At 45.7% G+C, this 15,213-nt stretch overlaps 1 protein-coding gene across 1 annotated transcript in view; it reads left to right on the top strand.

The window, feature by feature from the left end:
• The window catches only part of ALK (ALK receptor tyrosine kinase), a 687,757-nt gene that overhangs the window by 667,527 nt on the left and 5,017 nt on the right, over positions 1–15,213 (top strand). The window contains exons 24-26 of the mRNA XM_035000834.1: positions 3,426–3,523; positions 7,312–7,404; positions 9,844–9,945. Of these exons, the coding sequence (XP_034856725.1) occupies positions 3,426–3,523; positions 7,312–7,404; positions 9,844–9,945 (293 nt within the window). The remainder of the gene's footprint in view (positions 1–3,425; positions 3,524–7,311; positions 7,405–9,843; positions 9,946–15,213) is intronic.

Here is a 15,213-nt window from a genome sequence, read left to right as displayed (position 1 = left end):
GACAGAAGCCATTAAGGGGTCAGTAACCTGTCAATTAAAGGTGGCGGTCATTAACCACAACAGTGTCTGTACCTATTTGGAACATGGCAATGCCTGTGGGTAGCAGCTCTGAGAAGATGCTCAGGACACGGGAGGTGCCTCTATCCCAGAGATCACAGTGTCCAGACGAGAACCTCTGCTTTGGGCTAATGCCCAAGTGCAAACCTTTGGCTCTGAGGTTGCCAGACCAATGCTGGCCCCAAAATGCCTGAAGGGGCATTTGGTGCTGGTGAAAAGTCAGCCGCATCAGCAGCCAGGAAATACGAGACCCCAGCAGCAGTGACTTCTCATCGTTTTTGACAATGGCTTTTTGTACCTCACGTTCCCTGTCTGCACCTGCTTCTTCCTTTCACCTTCTTGCCCTTATATGCATCGATTTAAAATCTATCCCTACCCTGGGGGCACCTGGATGGCTCAGTCAGTTAACCATCCGACTCTTGGTTTCGGCTCAGGTCATGATCTCGGGGTCCTGAGATCAACCCCCGTGTCAGGCTCCACGCTCAGCGGGGAGTCTGCTTGAGATTCTTTCTCTCCCTCTCCCTCTGCCCCTTCCCCTGCTTGCTTGCTCTCTCTCTAAAATAAGTAAATCTTTAAAATATACCCCTATTCTGTTTTTCACTGGTAAAACAGTTCCTACCCCATCTCCTGTGATTCTTCACCTCTAAATGGCCCAGGAGAAGCTACTTACCCTTTGGGAAAAGCCCCTCAGAAGCTGTAACCAAAGAAATCATTCTCCTTCACTGGGCCCGTTTTCTGACTTGTAAAAGTAAGATATCAGTCTGAAGTGTCCCTGAGGGGAACACGAGTGCTCTGAGGAGCTACACACTCACACGCATGTGCAAAAGAATTCCATGGTCAAACACATTTCAGAGCCATGCAGCCTGCGCTCTTATTGATTAGCTATGGACGTCAGTGTATAGCAAAGACTGATAATTCCTGTGCTCAAGAAACCATTTTGACCCAGGAATTCCCATGCCTATTTGATCAAATTCCATCCCACAATTCGCTTTGGGAAATACTGAACAAAATCCTCTCTGAGTACCAGACAAGATATATGTCCATGACCATGGCTGCCCAGAGAATGTATGGTTGCCAAACAAAGTGCCACAGTCAGTGGTGAATCGGTGAAAAAAAAAAACAACCTGATTCCAACTCCTTCTTTGCCCAAATCAATACAAATGCCCTTGGACACACCAGTTATGCTCTGCATTGCTCGTTTAATTATCAGTTTCACACAACATCTAAACCTTCCCCAATTCTCCCCCCAGACACACACACGCACACTCACTCTCACACACACACACACACACACACACAGCTTGCCAATTGTCCGCTTCTGTGCAGATTAGTGGAGCAGTTAATTTGCTCTGAGCAGCCGAAGACGGAGCTCAGATAAACCTGGCCCATGGGTTAATGGCTGGGAAGATTTAGTTCCTGCAGGATGCCAGGCATTTAAGACATCAGTGGTCCTTGCATCCTGAGTGATGGGGGCTAAGACACAAAGAGACTCAGGGGAAGCTATGACCAGTCCTCTTTTATAGGAATAGAGCATTTTCCTGGAGAGAGAGAAGATATTTCTAATACTATAGCAAAAAGGATTAATATTTCCCTTGGAAATACATTACTTCCTCCCCGCCCCCCCACCAGGAGATGGGTACTCTCTCACAGTGCCCAGTGGTTCTGACCCTAATCAGGCCCTCAGAGAAGCCAAACACAGGGACCATTTCCTGAGACCACCATGGTCCTCCATGCAGTAGCCCCTCCATAACCGCAGATCCTTTCATGAAGGATTCACTCTGTGCCTCTTGCTGTGGTCCTTGTAACAATCTAGCGAGGGCGATAGTAACATGCCTCTTTCTCAGACGAGGACACTGGCTTGGAGAGAGGCAAAGTAATTAGTCCCAGGTCACACAGTGAGTAAAGGACAAGCAGGGATGAAGCCCAGGTCAGTTCAACAAGCCACTGAACTATGTTGCTCACTGCATTTGTGTGCTGTATTCTGATTCAGTTGGGTACTATGCACTGTGTCCATGAAGTCTCCATCCCTTCTTGGACGTGTTATCCTGAGCAGCCCAGTTTTAACTCCTAGAATCCTGCCTCCCCCAACCCAGATCCTTAAAGCCCAGCTCAGGGTGGTTTGGGCTCCCGGCTATTGGCTGTGCGACCTGTAGTGAGTCACTTAGCCTCTCTGAGCCCTCAGCCTTCTCCTCTTTAAGATGGAGATACCGTCTCTTGCCTACAACCACACAGGATGTTGCATCAAAGGAGGTCATGTGCCTGGACTTGTTCTACTGCATGTAAAGCACTGCCTGATGTTCCGTGGGCAGAGGGTGTATCCTTCCCCAAGTTGTCTCCCCAGAACTGAAGCATGCCCTAGAGCAGCTCGACTCCTCTCTGCCTCCCCTAGATCCATACTATTGCTCCAGGGAGTCCTGAGGAGGCCTTGATCTGGGGCAGAGAAAACTCCCAGCCACATCTGGGAAAATCAGAGTTTAGCTGTCATCAACCAACCCGCCCCCCCCCCCCCCCCCCCCCCCCCCCAGTATTCACTGAACCGCTGCCGTGTGCCGAGCATCATGCTTTGTACTGTGGAATTGACGCTGAAATCCCCGCTCGGGGACCTCGCAGTTTACTTAGGGATATGGACAAAGAAACACAACAGCAAAGTGAATGTGACACTGAGTGATAACAGGCTGCTGCAGACTTCGAGGATTTAGGAATTAAGAGAGACACCAAGGTGGGATGTAGCCTTCGGAAAAGCCTGCCAGGTGCCCAGCAAGGCTTTCGAGGAAGCTGAGACGAGCTGCACCCCCCGGGGGTGGGGTGACTTCTCCTTTTGCACAAGAGACTTCACAGAAGAATGCTTAACATAGCTCTTCACCAGCCCAGCATTTCTTGAAAACTTTTCTTTTTCAGTCCACTTTAGGTCTAGATCTTCTTGAAGAAGATTATTTCTTTAAATATTTTTTAACATTTAAACAGAACATTTTAAAAACCTATCTCCCTTGATTCCTTTGCAGGTTTGTTTATAAGTTTGGGAGGTTTGAGTGTTTGTGAAGTTTGAGGTGGAAGAACGTGCAGAATAGACCTGCCCCATCCTGACTTGCTATAGTTTGGGGCTCTCGGCTGTGGCTGCACGTTGCACGGACCCGGGGGGCAGCGAACCTGAAAACACTACGCTCCCCCAGAGAGGCGGGCTCGTTGGTCTGGGTTGAGGCCCAGACGTGTGTGTTGAAAGCCGCCTCGTGATTTCTGATGTGGGCCAGGGCTGAGACCCAGCTGGACAGCGCGTCCGTTTCCTCTCCTTGCCGGCTCTTAAAGGCCGTGTTTCAGATCTTCTCTGCCCATGAGCTTCTCGTCAGCGGATCGCTTCTGTCTCCCCACAGAACCAGCCCTCTTCCCTGGCCATGCTGGACCTTCTGCACGTGGCTCGGGACATCGCCTGTGGCTGTCAGTATTTGGAGGAAAATCACTTCATCCACCGGTGAGTCAAAATGACCTTGCTCTTCCCTCTGCCTTCTGTGTGCTTCCCTACATGTCTCAAGCGCCCAGGTCCCCCCCTTCAGAGTACAATGGTAGGTCTCTCTCCAGACTTGTTTGGATGACTCAGCTTCACTTGTCTTTAAGATAATTACTTATTCTATCAGGGCTTCATTTACCCCATATGTAAAATAGGTATCATAAAATATCCTTCCCAGTGCCAGAGATCTAGATGAGCTGTTCTTGACCTTCCGCAGGGACTCCTGCCTGTACCTTGTAGTCTGCTGTCACTTTAACATTTTTCCCATCTAGAAAACCGAGCTCCTTAAGGGAAGTTAGAGCAGTTCATATTTTCACATATTTGACTATGGGTAACTCTAAGGCAAGGACCCTATTTTATGCATCTTTGTATCCCAACGATTAATGTCTGTTGGATACATTAATTTTTTCTAAAATACTCTGAAATGAAGCATAACAGATCATTTTCTTTGCTTCCATACTTCATTTCCTCTACTCTACAGGACCCTTATGTTTAAATGGTGTTTGATTGGGACATCAAATCCACATGTAATGCTATAGACATGATAGATTATACATATTTCTTTCCATGTGGATGTTGACGACTTTCTCAGCTGACACCTTGATTCTGAAATCTGAAAAGTCAAATAGATTGTTAGGCTGTTTGCAAAGCTCTTCCTAATGATATGCTTCTCAGTTAGTAAATACCAGCCTGGTGAATGAACAATCACTTTTTAACGAATGTCTTCAAAGAGTATAAGACATGTTCGTAATAATTAGAATTAGAATGTAAGTACAAAGCAGGAAATGAGAGAAGCTGTGTGAGTTCAGAGATGGAAAAGCATGTAAGCAGATAGCAAGCTATGCTTCCTGCCCTAATAAAAATGGAGAAATTAAAGATCAAGAAAGGCACTCACCTGGGCTCCTGAAGTCATTCCTAAAACAAGGCAATAGGGTGCTTGGGTGGCTCAGTCAGTTAAGCGACTGCCTTCGGCTCAGGTCATGATCCTGGAGTCCCTGGATCGAGTCCTGCATTGGGCTCCCTGCTCGGCAGGGAGTCTGCTTCTCCCTCTGACCCTCCCCCCTCTCATGTGCGCTCTCTCTCTCATTCTCTCTCTCTCTCTCAAATAAATAAATAAAATCTTAAAAAAAAACAAAACGCAGTAAACCTTCACACCGGCATATCCTTTCACTGTCACTCCATCTCTTTGGTCTTCAGATCTTCCTCTTGATTCTAACTCTGTCCAACTTGTAGGTTTTGTGCTTAATAGAAATAACAGGAGTGAAAAAGGAGCTGGGACCAGTCCTTCATGTTCTCCTCCAAAGCTACGCCCTCTGCTTCAAAGCGCGGGGCAGCCCTGCCATTGTTCTTGCCCTTTCTGTTGTGGCCAGAATGTTCCATAAATCTCAGCTCTGGGCTTTATGGCTGCTCAAACAGAACAAGGTTGTGCTCTTGGAATTCATTCTTGGCAAGAGCCACCTTTCCACCTGTTGTCTGTGTCCTCTAAGTCTGGACTCACTGGAGAGCGAGCTGGGCAGTCACCTTGGTGATTCTGGCCACCTGCCTTCCCTTCTCAACGAGATCATTTCTGCTTTCTCATCTGAGCCCCATGTTCGTCATCAACTGTCCAGATTCTCCGGCTGAGGGGTCACATTCTTCTTTCCTCTGTCGTTTTAAAATCTGCTTTCCTGGAGCCATGAGACCTTTCGACTATATCCAGTGCTCTGTTATTGTAGATAACGAGATAACAGGATCACATTCTCTCGAGATTCTTTTCCACATCTGTAAATAGTTACTGAAGGTCAGAATTAGGTCCCCAGAGTAATTGTTTGTTGCTACTTTTATCTTTTTTGAGAAATGAAATTGCCGAAGATCAAATCAGGAATGTATCAGAGGGTCTGCTTTATAAGCAAAAGACAACATCTAACAGAAATTGTCCATCCCTATCGAAGCTTTTCTTCTGAGGTAACCGGCATTAGGAAAGCATCCTTCCCACCTCCTCGCTGTCCACGAGCTCTGTGGGCCGCACTCCCACGGCAGCGTGACCTCTAATACCCCCTCTCCTGCACCGACATCCGCCTCAAGATTCCCGGTCTCCCGTGCATGCACACCTCCTGAATTCAGAGCGGAACTCCTTTCCCAGATTCACAGGCTCCCATTTTTCTATTAGCTCTGTTTCCTTTGGACATGGTTTATTGCCATTTCAAGAATTATGGGTCATTCTACCAATTCTTGGTGTGTTCTCTGACATCACATTCACTTCCTTGCCATTAAATTCAAGATCACTGTGTTAAGCAACAATTTCATGCACATCAGCATAAAGACCTTCCTGGAGATATAAATATTGTTTCTGGTCTACTTCAGTGGCTATATATCCTACTATTTCTCTTCTTTTTGATGTCATATATGTTATGCTTTCATAGTTTTATTAGGGCATTTTATGCACCACTGCTCCTCAAAATCCAACTGAAACCCTCTGTATCAGGTCAGTGGCATTAACAACACCCATCTCCCACTCTGCCCCCCGTTCTGGTATCTTAGTGACCCTCACTAGTATCCTAGTGACCCTCAGTCCAGATCCTGTTTATTTTACCCATGTCCTTATTTCTCCACCAAAGATCAGGACCTTTGGGAAACTGGTTGAAAATAGGAAAATGCCACTTGTACTCCCTAAGAAAGACTTTTTTTCTGCCCAGGACTTCAATATTATTAGAGACCCGTTCCAGACTTTCTCTGGATGCATCCTTCATTCCCACATGCATGTCAAGCATGGGTAGGCAGCTGATGAGTGGATGAGTCTTAGAGAGCTTTGATCATGCCTTCCAGGTGTGGTACAGGAAAATAGGCCATCTGGAGTACAAGGGCAAAGAAAACATGATAACTTTACGACTTGAAATGATTCCTCAGCCCCAGAGCTGTGATGCATACAGCTTAGCAAAAGCATTAGTGAAAATCATGGAGGTAAGAACAATAGTAGCTTATTTAAAAAGAAAACTAGAATTATTGGGGAATACTTTGACCTGCTTGAACTTGGTATCATGGAAGTCATGCTCTCCCAGAACAAGCCCCAGGCAACTGGCAGAAACAAACAGCGATCTGTACAAAACAATAACCTAGGCCAAATGGCATTTCTTATGTTCCTATACAATCTTCTTTTAGCTTAAGTTTTTTTTTTTTTTTTTTTTAAGATTTTATTTATTTATTTGAGAGAAAGAGACTGAGAGAGAGAGCACATGAGAGGGGGGAGGGTTGGGAGGGTCAGAGGGAGAAGCAGACTCCCTGCCGAACAGGGAGCCCGATGCGGGACTCGATCCAGGGACTCCAGGATCATGACCTGAGCCGAAGGCAGTCGCTTAACCAACTGAGCCACCCAGGCGCCCTTAAGTTTTTTAATAGAATGAGAATAGCGCCCTTTATCTTCTAGGGTTGTTGTATAATTACCCATGAAACACTTAGAACAATGCTTAGTGCAGAGTAAAAGGCCAATAAATTCTAGTTCCTATTATCATTACTTTCATTATCGCTATCCCATTAAACATTTTCAATCATCTGCCCTAATCTGTTCCCACTCGCCTGTTAGTTCTGAGGGCTGGAATGGGTCGAGCTATCTCTCCCATACTGGAGTATAATGTAGTAAAGGAAATCGAGGGCAAAGGAGGGAACTATTTGAACTTTAGACTGGAGGTGAAAATCCTTGTGATGAATATTACCTGTGTATCTTCCCAGAAATAAAATTAGGAAATGCATTTTCTCTTTCCTTTTTTTCTTCCCAGGGACATTGCTGCCAGAAACTGCCTCTTGACCTGTCCGGGCCCTGGCAGGGTGGCCAAGATTGGAGACTTTGGAATGGCCCGAGACATCTACAGGTGAGCAAAGACAGCCGTCACCCAGCAAAGCCCCGTCCCCTCAAGAGACTGGGACGTAGCTGCCTGTGCCGTAAGTCATCTCTGGCACCCTGTCCACTGGCCGCCTAACATTTCCTTAAGGCCCTTTCCAGGACATACGACAGCTTAGTTAGTGCGCATGCCTGGTGGTCTAATTCTAGGATCACACCAACTGCTGACACTATGTTCTTAAGGAGATCGTCTTTCTGGTTCCAAATCTCTAATCCCAGAATGTTCTCAGACGCAAAGTAACCTGGATACTTGATATGGAAAAAAATGCTCAGTAAACTTTTACTCCTCAATACTCAGGAATTCTAAACAGACTTGGCTTCCATCACCTCAGACAGGAGCACCCCAGAACAGACAACATAATGGGCCAGCTCCCCGGTCTTTTCTACCTACACCAGCAGCCACGGGAGGGTGGTTCAGAGCCCATAGCTCAGCTTCATCTCTTTACCCCTGTCATAGTCTCAAGGGTATATTAAAAAATAAAATAATTTTTCTAATTAAAAAGAAAACCCTCCTATTGTACTACTCTTCTCTTCCCAACCCCTCATTTCAATTTCAGCTGACTAATATGCAACCATGACTTGCTGCGTGAGCTGAGCAAGTCACTCCTTTGCATGGTCACTAATTACGCACCCCCCACCCCCAATCCAGGGAAGGAGTGAGGAGTGATGGTCACAGAGAGCTTTCTCCCTTTGAGAGTATGGGGGAGCCCTGAAGGCCCCCATAAAACTGGTAGGGATCGACACGGGAGGGAACACTGAGGGCACCCCGTTCCTGCAGGGTAGGAGCATGGGGAGGATCGGGTGCTCCGCTCTCCCTTCTCTTAACCTCTCAGGGTCTCAGCGCCCCTCCCCCTCCCTTCTCAGAATACCCAGGATTGCCCTTAGTTCAAGATCTGAATGTTGCAGCATGACTCAGCGAGCCAGCCCTTTCTCTCCATGCTCAGCTCTGACGGCTCCCCGGCCCTAGCTTCACCACCCCAACTGGCCCCACTGGCCCCACACGCCCCTGCCATCTCACGTGTCAGGAATGGTCTTCCAGGAGAGCTCCTCAGCACTCAGCTCCATCGGCCCCCGTCGGTGAAGCTCTTCCTGTCCCTCACCCCCGCCTCTGTGTCCATGAGCTTCGTACATACTCTCACTATACGTGTTCTCCACTGCAGGAGTCTGTGCGTCTGTTTCTTCCACTAAACTCTCTCCTGGGGTGAGAGAGACCACGACTTATTCATGTCCTCAGCACTCGGCAGAGTAAATACTCGGTCTGGGGGTCCCCCCCTTTATCTGCTGTTTCTCTTTCCCCGGTTTCAGTTGTTTGGGGTCAACTGTGTGGTCTGGATGACCCTCCTCTGACTTACCATGAGAAGGTCAACAGTAGCCTAAATTTACGTCATGGTGCCTGCGTCACTGGGCTCACTTCACCTCCTCACGTAGGCATTTTATCATCCCACATCACAAGAAGTAGGGTAACCACAGGACAGGAAGATATTTCGAGAGAGAGAGACCACATTCACATTTATTACTCTATATTGTTATAATTGTTCTATTGTATTGTAGTTTCGTTGTTAATCTCTCACTGTGCCTAATTTATAAATTAAACGTTATCATGGGTCTGTATGTATAAGAAAACACCTAGTTTATGTAAGATTGGGTACTATCTGTGGCTTCGGGCATCCACTGGGGGTCTTGGGAGGATATCCCCCGTGGAGGAGGGGGGCGCACTGCACGTGTTTAGTGAAGCAGTTACTCTAGGCGCCTGGTGGGGAGCTGCCTCCCCGAGCGCACCCCAACAAGAGAACACAGGGCGGGGGGTGGAGCTGCCTTCGAGGGTGTGAGCTAATTTATTAGCTATGTCAATGATGTCATTAATGCAGCTCATGATAACTAATAAGTCAACTCGCACCTTTGGAACCAACTCTGCCACAGGCCACACGTTCTCAGGCTGGGGTGTGCTCGGGGAGGCAGCGTCCCTCCAGCTCCCCGGATTATTTGCTGAGCACCTGTATTGAACGAAACACTGTGTGAGTGCCACGGAGAATCCAAAGCGAACAAGACACAGGCCCTGCTCTCAGTCCCCCCAGGTCGGGTCTTCCATGACTGTGGACCCTCAGGCACCAGGCTGGAGTACTGTTAGTCATTGCGAGTTGTAATACACAAAACCCATCCGGGGAAATCTACCCGTCTGCTACTGGGTACTCTAGTCATGACCTAGATCTTTCCTTTCCTCCAGCGGGCCACCTCCTATTAAATGACCCCAAAGTTCTTGCCCCTCCTATGTCCCCCTGCCCTCCTCCTGAGCCACGGGAACCCCTCGTGCATTTCAGTCCTGGAATGGCTGCAGCCTCTGGTGGCCCAGCAGAGCTCCCACTCGGAGCCCCCTCCAGGACCAAGTGTGGGTCTCCTCTTCTCCCCACAGAGCCAGCTACTACCGAAAGGGAGGCTGCGCCATGCTGCCTGTCAAATGGATGCCTCCAGAGGCCTTCATGGAAGGAATATTTACTTCTAAAACGGACACATGGTGAGTCTTTCTGCTGCCCTCCTGCGGGCCTCGCTGAGGGCCTTCCACTCCTGCTCTTGAGCCAAGTGCTCCCACACTCTCCCGCGGGGAAGGGTAAGAGGAGACGCATCAACACACCTCTGCCGCAGGGGCTGTCAAATGCTGGCATGGATCCGAATCAGCAGAAAGGCCCGGTAGAGCACAGACTACTCTCCCCACCCTGAGAGCTTAGGCATCGCTGAGAATTTGCATTGCCGGCAAGCGTCCGGGGATGCTGATGCCCCTGGCCGGGGACTACACATTGAGAGACACGGGATTTATTTTTTCTTTCTCACCTAACTACAAAGTCGGGGTTTATTCCAGGAATGCAACATTGAGTTAAGATGAGAAAAATTGATCAGTGACATTCTCCCCATCAACAGAAGAAAGGAGAAAATAATTATCAGCACAAAAGTGCTACATGCTTAGGCGTGTTGAGACCCATTCTACAGTTAAAACTGAGAGTGGAAAACACGTGAAATCTCCAGAGCTTACTCGTCCTGCAGCAAACTGACCTTTGTGCTCCCAGACCAACATCTCCCCAGGCCTTCCCTCCCCCGCCCCTGGCTTATTTCACTTAACGTCAGGTCCTCCGGGTTCATCCATGTTGTCACAGGATTTTCAGGCAGGATTTTCTTCTCTTTTAAGGCCAAGTAATATTCCATGGTACATATCCATGCCACGTTTTCTTTATCCATTCATCTGTCGGTGGATATTTATTTATTTATTTATTTATTTATTTTTAAAAGATTTTATTTATTTGACAGAGAGAGACACAGCGAGAGCAGGAACACAAGCAGGGGGAGTGGGAGAGGGAGAAGCAGGCTTCCCGTGGAGCAGGGAGCCCGATGCGGGGCTCGATCCCAGGACCTGGGATCAAGACCTGAGCCGAAGGCAGACGCTCAAAGACTGAGCCACCCAGGCGCCCTGTCGGTGGATATTTAGGTGGCTTCTGTAAGTTGGCTATTAGAACAATGCTGCAGTGACCTTGGGACTGCAGATCTCTCTTCGAGACACGGACTCTTATTTCCACTGGCTGTATACCCAGAAGTGGGATGGCTGGAGCTTAAGGTAGTTCTGTTTTTAATGTTTTGAGGAAATCTCCATACTTTTTTTTTTCATATAATGTCTATAAGAGCAACACAACATTTTAAAAGGCAGATTAAACCGGTGCTGTCTGCCAAAATACACACACACGTGCGCACGCACACGCACAACACTAAAGGGAGTCTTTTTAGTTGTATAAAAACCCACAAGGACAAAAATAACAACAATGACAAAAGTTTGGAAACTGGGAAGTTTATGGACAAGTGGTACCTTTCTTAGGAGACTGGAAAGTTGATATCTAGGTCCAGAAACAGCCTGGTTTACTCTGTGCAAAAGCCCCAGAAAGGCCCAGAAACTGAGGGTGCCAGTCACCCCTGGCCATAGAGTGCTGCAGACAGGAAAGTCAATTACAAGTGTGTCTAAAAAGTAACCAGATCCTTGGCCCATTCCCTCACCCCCTATCTGTCCCCTACCAGGGCTTCCCTCTGTGAGGAGACTGAATTAAAGCCTCTCTGGTCTTGGGCACATTAGACATCACTGAGGATGAATCCTCTACTATAAACAGGGATACATATTTTTTAAGTCTACCGACTTCAAAATGTGTGCCCTCCTTCTTCCCCTCAGTGCCAAGAACGCGGCCGCAGGTAGGAGTCGATCAGAGAACTCCTCACTGGAGGAACTGACCAATGAAGAGAAAAACTCCAGATACTGCAAGTCGCAGTAGGCTAAGTAATGGCCATCCCAAGTATCAGGCTCTGATCCCAGGAACCTGTCATTGTTACCTTATAAGGAAAGAAGAGTCTTTGCAGATGTGGTTAAGTTGAAGATCTTGACGTGGGACGGTCATCCTGAATTATCTGGGGGACCCTAAATGCCATCACAAGGGTCCCCGTAAGAGGCAGGCAGAGGGAGATTCCACACACAGAGAGGAGGAGGAGGCAATGTGAACAGAAATAGAGGCTGAAGACGTGTGACCACAAGTCAAGGAATTCTGGAAGCCTCCAGAAGCCAGAAGAGGCAAGGAATAGATTTTTCCCTTGGAACCTCTGGAGTGAGTGTGACTCTGCAATCACCTTGATTTTATCCACCTTGATTCTATCCTGGGATACTGTGCTGATTTCGGATGTCTGGCCTTCAGAGCTGTGAGAAAACAAACTTCTGTTGTGTCAAGCCACAGGTCTGTGGCAGTTTGTTACAGCTACAGGAGACTGATACACCCAGTGAAAGGTGCAAGCCAGTTGCCCCCCAGTGGACAAGATCTACAAGAGCTTCCCATCGGCTTTGCAATGTCCCAGTCATAAAATATGAATAGCCAGCCAAGAACCAAAAAAGGCTTGAGAAAAGGGTCTAATCTGAAGGAAACAAACATAAAAGGGGAACTTGGAGGAAGAAAAATACAGAAAGCTTAGGAAAACTTGTAAAAACCATAATATCCTCAGAAAGATAAATTATTGCAACCATAATCTAAGAATGAAAGTTTTTTTAAAACAAGGTTTTTAGAGAAAAGAGTTCTTAGAAATAAAAATAGGAGAGAGCCCTCAAGGAGATGGAGCATTAATCTCTACCCACTTCAAGATAAGAGAACAGAGGGGCTAGGCTTAGTGGTGGCAGGGGAAGCCATTAGCAGTGGTAGGATTCAAGCTCTGTCTTGAAGGTGGCAGACAGGACTAATGAAAGTAGGCCGTGGAGTGGGAGGTGTGGGAAGAGTGAGATCAAGGACAACTCCTAGGTTGGCCATTACTGGAGAGAACAGAGGAGATGGGTTCGGTGCGGAAAGAGCTTTTGCACAAGTCCAATGTGAGATGCTTGTAAGACGGACCAGTGGAGATGTTGAGTGGACTTCTGATCTGTGAGTCTGAGGCTCGAGGGGAACTGCAAGAGACGGTGGAATCAGATGGCTGTGTATTTAAATACAATACAGCAACCTTTTTTTTTTCTAAGTATAGCTGACACATAATGTGCAGCATGTGAGTGGACAAGTCTACACGTCACGTTGTGCTCCCCCCAAGCATGGCTACCATCTGTCACTGTAGAGCATTGTTACAATACCGTTGACTATATTCCCTCTGCTCTACCATCCCCGAAACTTACTCATTCCATAACTGGAAGCCCAATACACTTTGGGCTCCCAGTTTTCCAAAAACTGTGCTCCACACCTCAAGACAATCTTCCAGGTATGAATAAGGGAAAATAAAATGTAACTTTAAAAGACTGATAAGCACAGCACAACTCATAATTTTAAAACCTTTTCATCAGATTATCTTCATTGATTCAAATTTTTAAAGTAATTTAATCAGCAATCACTTAACCTGTTTCTATAATTTCAGGCAAAGCAAGTTTAATACCAAAAGAAGGAGAGTGGGATTTTTTAAAATACTTGTTTTTATTTGACTTGGAATGTTTAGCGCAAAGCTGTGGGCCCTATTGCTCCTAGTTAGGACAGGCTTATAGGTAATTAAAAACATCTGGCATATAAAATATAGATTTACTTGACCTGTAGGGTTGCTAGACAAAATAAAAGATGACCAGTTAAGATTGAATTTCAGATGAACAGTGCATAATTTTTTAGTATAAGTACATCCCATACAATATTTGGGATATACTTATAATCTAAAAGCATTTCTTGTTTGTCTGGAACAAATTTAACTGGATGTCCTGTATGGTTATTTGCTAAATCTGACAACTCTCCCTACCTGAAATTATCAAAGTTCTATGACCAACACCACTTCTTGCTTCTTTGAACTCCAAACCAAGAAAATAAACATCTATTTGCCATCTATATGCTGGTTCTCTCAAGGATACTACGATCTATTTCTCTAGCTATCTAGACAGGCAGAAAACAGATACATGGAATTCTTGAGGCCTTGCTGCCAGGCTTTTGCATGATTTTGCTTATTTTGTTTTGCTTTGGAGGAAGACAAACCACCAAACAGAGAAAAATAATATATGTACCCAGCAATTTGTAGGTAACAGAGTCAAGGGATCTAATAACGTATTCCAGTCTGTCTCAGATTAATTGCATAATAACCTCTGCTTCAGCCTTCTCACCTGAAAAATATGGAAAATATCTTTGCCCAATGCTCCTCACTAGAGTCTTTGAAATTGCACCAAGCTGATGTACTCTTTGTTCCTTCGGAGATGGAGGGAGCTGTAGTTCTCTACAATTTTTGATAGAATATTTATTAACATTCAAAAACTACAACCAGATACAAAAACAAAGATAGGCACACTTTTTGGGGGGGGGGCAAAAAGATAATAATGAAATTAAAGGTTTAAAATAGAAATTTTAATCAAAATATGAAAAGAGATGATTCTGAAACATGATAGTATCATTTTAAAGTTCATTTAAAATAACAAATGAGAATTCAACTATATTTCTTTATTTTTTTAAAGATTTTATTTATTTGTTTGAGAGGGAGAGCATGAGCGGGGGCAGGGGGAGTGGGAGAGGGAGAAGCAGACTCCCGGCTGAGCAGGGAGCCCGATGCGGGGCTCAATTCTGGGACCCTGGGATCAAGACCTGAGCCGAAGGCAGATGCTTAACCAACTGAGCCACCCAGGCGCCCCTTAACTATATGTCTTTAAAAAGAGAAATAACCAAAAAAGTGCCTAGCAGATATTAAAACATAAATATACAAAGAGTTAACATAGAATGGTATCAATGCAAAAAGCAGAAATAGAGATGAAGTGAATAGAGAGCCCAGAAACCTGTTAATACTCACAAGTCAATAGTAAGGGGAAAAGTATTCTATGCATAGTGTTAGAAGAGTGGTTGTTTGCAAAACAATTCAATTTAGAACCCTTACCTCACACCATACACCAAACTAAGTTCTCAGATCCAGCTGGAGAGGAAGAACAAATACAAGAAAACAGCAAATACTCACCTAATCTTTAGTGAAGGGAGGATTGCCTAATCTATAAAACAGATGGAGGAAATCACAAAATTTTTAAAAAATAGATTTGACTACCTAAAAATAAAATCTTTGGTAGCTTTAGAAAGCAATTGATAGAAGTATTTCAATTTTGGATAAAGGTTAGCATCTCATAAAGTATGTCTACAAACCAAAAATAAACTTGATAAATACCAGAACAATATGTAGATACAAATGGGCAAAAGATACAAACAATTCATAGAGGAAAAAAAGGAAGTGAATTAATAAATACTTGAGAAAACACTCAACCATGTTAATTATCAAGTCAATA

This window comes from Mirounga leonina, unplaced genomic scaffold (genome assembly GCF_011800145.1).
Source record: "Mirounga leonina isolate KUSES-001 unplaced genomic scaffold, KU_Mleo_1.0 Mir_125, whole genome shotgun sequence".
In the NCBI taxonomy this organism is placed as follows: Eukaryota; Metazoa; Chordata; class Mammalia; order Carnivora; family Phocidae; genus Mirounga; species Mirounga leonina.
Note: the sequence above shows the minus strand (reverse complement) of the source record. Positions and strands in the feature narration are given on the sequence as shown.